The sequence below is a fragment of the Lactuca serriola genome, chromosome 9 (genome assembly GCF_051521515.1).
Source record: "Lactuca serriola cultivar US96UC23 chromosome 9, Lser_US96UC23_V15, whole genome shotgun sequence".
Taxonomy (NCBI): Eukaryota; Viridiplantae; Streptophyta; class Magnoliopsida; order Asterales; family Asteraceae; genus Lactuca; species Lactuca serriola.
The window spans coordinates 28155764-28162714 of record NC_136416.1 but is presented as its reverse complement, the minus strand read 5'-3'; the positions used below and the strand labels follow the sequence as shown (position 1 = coordinate 28162714).

General features: G+C 36.3%; 1 protein-coding gene across 1 annotated transcript; it reads right to left on the bottom strand.

Annotated features, from left to right (window-relative positions):
• Window positions 1–1643: 1643 nt before the first annotated feature.
• LOC145077240 (ATP-dependent zinc metalloprotease FTSH 3, mitochondrial-like) lies at window positions 1644–5638 on the bottom strand. Its single transcript, XM_079022990.1, has 8 exons — window positions 5374–5638; window positions 5025–5274; window positions 4624–4695; window positions 4303–4436; window positions 3746–4225; window positions 2887–3654; window positions 2564–2791; window positions 1644–2488 (listed from the first exon to the last, which is right to left on the bottom strand). Exons 1-8 carry the CDS (start codon window positions 5422–5424, stop codon window positions 2000–2002), a joined length of 2472 nt encoding a protein of 823 aa, XP_078879116.1. The 5' UTR covers window positions 5425–5638; the 3' UTR covers window positions 1644–1999.
• Between the last annotated feature and the right edge of the window lie 1313 nt (window positions 5639–6951).

The following is a 6951-nucleotide window of genomic DNA, read 5'->3' as shown; positions in this document are numbered from 1 at the left end:
TGTCCAGGGTTGACAAAGTTTGACCTAAAGGCATTTTGGGTAATTTGATTTATAGTTTGAGATTTGGGTTCCTGTTAATTGTATAGGTGACCGGCAGAGATAGCTTTTAGAACAGTGATAGGTGCAGCTATTCTTTCAGACTGTGAGGTGAGTTTTCTCACTATATCCAAGGATCGAAGGCACCAATGTCGGCCTATTACTTGTTATGTGGAATGCTAGTTGTCTCTATGATGCTTACACGAAAGACTAGGATCTAGCCTCTGACAATTGTATAAAATACCATGGGGTAGCCCATGACACTTGTATGTAAGACCGAGATTTGGCCCTCGGCATCACAAGGAAAGACCATAGGGGAAGCTGATGGCACTTGTATGTAAGACCGGGATTTGGCCTTCAGCATTGCAATGAAATATCATGGGGGTAGCCCATGACACTTATATGTTTTGATATGTGGTATTTTGGGGAGCTCACTAAGCTTTGTGCTTATGGTTTTCAGTTTATGTTTCAGGTACATCCGGTACTAAGGACAAGGGCACGACATGGTGGCACAGCATTCCCCAGAGTTTTCTGCATTGATTAATGATATTACTATGATGTTTAAATGATATATTCATTTTGATCGGTTTTGGAACAACTCGTTTGTATGAATTATTGTTTTAAAAATGAAAAAAAAAATTACCTGAATTTTTAGGACGTTACACGTAATAAATTTATAAGTTATTTTTAGTGTTTGGCAAAATCAAATTTTATGTGTAGTAATGAAATAACTTATCAAAAACTCTTTAAATAAATTAAATAAGGAGTAAACGACTTATCAAAAACTCTTTATTTAAGTCAATAAGTACTTATAAAATTTTTCTATCCAAACTCTCAAAACTCCTTATTAAATCTTTCTATCCAAACTCTTTTAATAAGAAATCACAAACACCCCAAAGTAACTTTAAACTTTGATAGTTGCGACAATTTTGGACATCCGTTTTGTTCTTATATAGTGGTATCATAGTGCTAATTCTTCGATCAACTTGCTAACTTGAAAGTATTGACTATGATGTTAAATAGAGTGAGTTGTAACAAAAATTACTCAAAAAACCTTAATATTGTAGATGCTCTTGTGTGTAAATGGTAAGCCTAATCAGGCCTTAGACCTAAACTCTTAAGAATCGTTTTCAAACTACGTTTAGAAATGTCTTCATTGTCTTGCATTTACGACTATCAACGCATTTAAGCTTGAGGGTGTGAGGTGGCATTTAGCTCGGCAAGCCCATGACAAGCATGGCATACACCGTCTCCTCATCGTGGTATGGTATAATAAAAGTTGGTTTGTCACCATTGAGAGAGAGAGAGAGGGGCAATATCATTCTTTCTTTTTTTCAAATTTGATTCACCCCTAAAAATGGCATGGCATGCATGTCTTGTAGCAACAGTAATGTGGCGGTGAGATGGCTGTTAAAAATCCAATGTGACAGACATGCGATGTACAATTCCCTCCTGCCTTATACAAAGCTTCAAGAATATCCGCTTGTGTATGAAGACGTAGACGAGACATCACAAATAAATGGTTCTAAATAAAGAAGAATTAATAAGTTTATTGAAATCCCAAAACAGTGGTTGCATACATAAACACATGTTCAAGACACTTATCATGGGCCAATAGATTAAAAACATATATTACAAGTCTTAGAAAACTATTAGCTTTTTATGTCTAGAACATAAATCAACAATGTGTCACATTTGTGGGTATTATGACAAAGAAATTCATGAAAAAAAAATGAAAATGCGCCACATCAACTTTACATCACGTGTTCCTTTTTTTTTTTTTTTCTGTATCACCACCACTTGATTTGCTTATACATTTTAACAAGATAAATCACCCAATACAAGTTGAATTGTGACACCCCTCCCCTTCCCCTTTAATCCAAATCTCTTTCATAATTAGGAAGGAGTTTTGTTTTCCAAATTAAAATAAAAGTTATCTTACCTTTTCTTATCCAGGTTCTAGTTATGCAGGGACTACCTCAGGCTCAAGGGGTGGTGGGGCCCCACTGTCTTCTGCAGTACTACTACTACCCTCTTCCACCTCTCCAGTTTTCACATCTTCCTTCTCAAATCCAAGCTTAAATATGTCATAATTTGTCATTTCGGTTGCTTTAAACGGGCGTTCACCCAACACCTTTAACAAATCATCTTGATGAAGGACTTCTTTTTTAAGCAAAAGCTCAGCAATCTGAGAAAGCTTCTCTTTATGTTCTTCCACAAGTGAGACTGTGCGTTCATACGCCTTGTTCACCCATTCCCTGACTTCAGTATCAATAATTGCCCCTGTTTTGCTGCTGTATGGCTTGCTCATTTCCATTCCATCTTCCCTTTGAGGAAATGACAGCAAACCAACTTTCTCACTGAACCCATAAACCGCAACTTGAGCATATGTCATCTTTGTCACTTTCTCCAAGTCGTTTTGTGCTCCAGTTGAAATCTTTCCAAGTATCACCTGTAATCAATCAAGAAAGTTGAAAACTTGCAACAAAAGATGTTGAAAACTTAAACACAAATAGTCAAAGATTACCTGTTCAGCAGCTCTGCCACCAAGTGTCATGCAAGTCATGTCAAAAAGCTGTTCTTTTGTCATGAGAAGATTCTCACTTGGAACATACTGAGCAAAACCAAGAGCTGCTGTGCCACGTGGGACAATTGTCACTTTCAATAAAGGCTCTGCATGTTCCAAAAACCACCCCACAACAGCATGCCCTGCTTCATGGTAAGCTACAGTTCTGCGTTCAGACTTGCTTATTACCTGTTTCATTTCAACAAATTAGAAAGAATGAAGGAGAGAGGAGAAAAAAAAGTAAATGTGGTTTCAAACTTTCAATTTCATCAATGTTTAAGTACCTTGTTCTTCTTCTCAAGTCCACCAATGATTCTATCAATGGCTCCTTCAAAATGGTCCAGGGTGACCTTTGTTTGTTCACCTCTTGCAGCAATCAAAGCTGCTTCATTGCAAACATTTGCTATATCGGCTCCAGCAAATCCAGGAGTTAAAGCAGCAAGTCTTTGAGAGAAATATGAAGGTTCGTTATCAAGTTTGATTTTTTTCAAATAAATTTGGAAGATCTGTTCACGTCCTTTGATATCAGGTTTATCTATACTAATCTGTCTATCAAATCTTCCAGGTCTTAACAGAGCTTTATCTAGAATATCAGGTCTGTTAGTTCCAGCAAGAACAACCACACCAGCAGTGGTGCCAAATCCATCCATTTCAACAAGAAGCTGATTGAGTGTACTTTCTCTCTCATCATTAGACCCCCCAAAACCCCCACGTCCTCTTGCCCTACCAATTGCATCGATTTCATCTATAAATATTATACTCGGGGCACACTGTCTTGCTTCTTGAAACAAGTTTCTAACCCTAGATGGGCCCACACCCACAAACATTTCCATGAAATCAGATCCGGATATTGAAAGAAAAGGCACACCGGATTCTCCTGCTGTTGCTTTAGCTAAAAGGGTTTTGCCAGTGCCAGGTGGCCCCACTAACAGAGCACCTTTCGGGATTTTAGCTCCTAACTCTTCGTATTTCTTTGGGTTTTTAAGAAAATGCACAAACTCCATGATTTCTTGTTTTGCTTCATCGCATCCAGCAACATCATTGAAAAAGACCTGAACAACAATAAAGATTGTAAAAGATTGTAAAAGATGAAAACTTTTTGTGTTGTTATAGATACTAGAATATTTGAAACTGAAAAAGGACCTTGTTTTTTGCATTCTTGTCAACTTTATTAATGTGGGCTTTTCCAATGTTGAATATTCCACGTGCACCTTTCCCACCACCACCTCCAACACCTAAACCACCTTGCATTCTTCTGCTCATGTACCAAAGGGATCCGAGTAATAAGAGTGTGGGTGCAAATCGCATGATTTCTTGATACCAAACCATTTCGGATGCGTATGTGACAGGAACATAATCATGAGAATCTATCCCAAGTGCTTCTTGGGCTTCTTCTAGTTTTTCCTCAAAAGATTCAACACTTCCGATATTGAAGTAGTATTTATATTGGCTTGTGTTCACTTTTGCAGGTGAATCGATTGATGTTCCTTCAATAGAGCCATCGGTTGATTGATTGCGTGGTGAGTTTCTGACATATACTTTTGCAACTGATTTGTTGGAAATGACTATATGGTCCACCAACCCTGGCTCCAGAAGCTTATTCTTGAACTCTTGGAAACTTATCTGTAGTAATAAAAAACAAAAATGAAATTAACATCAAGTGATCTAGAAATAAACAGGAAGATCAAGTAAGAGCTAACCTGTTTCTGTTCACGAGGACCAAAAGAAGAGAGTGATGAAAAGAGCAACAACCCAATTACTAGTAAAGGGATAGGGATTTGGAAATTGAACTGCTTTGGGAAGAAACCCCCATCATCTTCTGTGCTTGATTCCTCTACACATTGCAAATATGTTAATCAGTTTGTAAGTTTCACGCATTACTTGCAGATTGATATGTAGCCAAGAAAGACCAATGAAAGTTACATTGATCTACCAATGGATGATACAAAGATATAAAGACCAAATTAAGAGTGAAACTTCCATAACAGTAGCATCTATTCTCAGAAATCAAGGTGACTGACCTTTAGATTCAGTTTTCTGATTGTTTGCCTTTGGAGTTTCCTTCTTTTCCTTGGGGAAAAAGTTCTCATAATCTGAAAAACAATAAACACAGAAGGGTCAAGTAATATACACACACCAATACTGGCCCAGTTAGATTGCTCAAATGTTCAATTTGCTTTATATGGGATAGGAAAACAGAAGCTTTCAGCAATCCAAAGATTACTTTTTTTAGATTCCCTTCAACAGAATAGTTAGGAGTCGTTTTTGGTGCAAATTTAGGCTTCGTAGTTCGTATGGAACCATTTAATCATCGTCTACTATTCAGGGGCTGTAATAAGAGTATTGACATGAGCGAGCTCAAGCAGCCTCCTAACTTCAAACATTAACAAATAGAAAATGATACGGAAAAAGCTAATCTTACTCTTCTTCTTCGGAGCCTCGCTGGAGAAGAATCTTTGAAATCTAGGGTTTGCAAGAACGTACTTTATATCCGATAGATACACCTTGGATGATAACCCAGAACCATATCTTTCATTGTTAGCTGCTAGAGAACCTAAATAACGCTTCAAAACCCCAAGGTTATCATCTGCCTGTCGGATATATCGAGATTGATATGCTGAAGAATCGGTCAAAATCTGTGATCTTCCGCCATTTCCACCACTCAAAACATTCTACCAAACCATCCAACAGGATTCAAAACAATAAGATCAGAAACCCACATACTGCAAACAAGAAAAACATGAATAGTTTACTGGGACAAAAAGACTTACCCTTGAACGAGACGATCGAGAGATTGACCGACCAAGTCTTGAAAACATCATATTAAAGGGCGACGACGATAAATTGATTGAACCTTTCACCGAATTAACATATGATCCTTGGTTGGAGAAAAATATGCAGAGTTATTTTTAACACAACGATGATGATATTATCAGGAGAAAAGAGAGCCCGTGAGGTGTTCGACGAAAATACCAGATATTTGTTTGTTCTTGTTTTAGGCCACGACTATCGACGGTTCACGGTAGATATGGGGGAACAGGAAACGCGGCTAAGGGGAAGTGTAGGTTTTTTTCGACTTATTGAATAAATAATATATATTTATTTAATGTGGTATTATTAATTGTTAATAAATCAAAACTTGGGTAGCAAGATATTTCAACGTTGTCAAAGAATAAGTTTTCAAAATTTTGTTTTCCAAAAAAAAAAAAAAAAAAAAAAATCACTGGTTCCTATGTTTTGCTCAAAATTGTCATTTTGATCCAAAAAAATTTAGACTAGCACCACATGTCCAAAGTTTTCATTTGATTGCGTCTTTGGTCCAAAAGGTTAACATCCGTCTATATCATTCCGTCAATATATGTTTGACTTGTCAAATTGGGGGTATTTTGGTTATTTCCTTTTTATTCCCCTTATTTAATATTAATAAATCCGTACTATAAAATCGAACCTAGTGAACCTTCTTTGTCGTCGTTCTCGTCTTCTTCTTTTTCTTCAGTTGACCTAAATCAACCATCTTTTTCTTCTTCAAGAAATCGAAATCGAAAATGGTGCTTTGTTTTTGTGGTAAAATGGTCGTAGTTCGCACCTCATGGACTAACAAAAATCCAAGTCGACGCTTCTAGGGATACCCTACTGAGGTACGCAAAGGTTTTTTTGGATTTCAACATAACTCTCCCATTATATGTTTACGATCTTCTTTTGTTTCTTCAATTTTGAAGGGATCCAAATGTCGATTTATTGGGTGGTTTGATGGTTAAATGTGTGAATGTTCAAAAGCTATTATAAAATAAAGAAATTGAAGTCACAAAACACAAGACTCAAATGTTACTTGTTATGCAGCTGGATGTTGTTTGTGTTTGTTCTGGTTTATAAGAAGTAGATTGAAGTGTAACGGTTTGGATAGTATTTTAATGTTTTGGGTAGTATTTTGTTTAAGCAATGTAATATGTTGGGTAGTACTTTGTGGTAGTCTTTTGTGGTTAAAATGTAAGCAATGTAAGACATGTTTTTCAACAAATTGGCAATGGTAATTATATTTGGTATGTACATTTTGACCATTCTATTTTGTTTATGGTTTAAACATTGTGAATGACAATTGTATGTTTTGTTTAAAAGGGCACATTGGTCAAGTTCTACAACATGAAATTATACATGAGAATAACATCAAGACATTAAACATAACATAAGTCATTACATCAAATCCAATCTAAATTGTTCCTATACATTACAATACATAGTATCAAGTACCAAAAAGAACATCCAAATAGTTTAAACCCCAAAACACATCAAGTACTAAACATACAATACACATAAACATAACATTATCCCAAAAAGACACTTATACCCCT

Excerpts from the sequence above, each read along its gene's own strand:
- LOC145077240 (XM_079022990.1), bottom strand. The coding sequence starts at position 5,424 with ATGATGTTTTCAAGACTTGGTCGGTCAATCTCTCGATCGTCTCGTTCA. Across the intron at positions 4,696-5,024 it reads CGAGGCTCCGAAGAAGAAGA|ATTATGAGAACTTTTTCCCC; the intron begins GTAAGATTAGCT and ends ATTGTTTTTCAG. Across the intron at positions 2,792-2,886 it reads GACTTGAGAAGAAGAACAAG|GTAATAAGCAAGTCTGAACG; the intron begins GTACTTAAACAT and ends GAAATGAAACAG.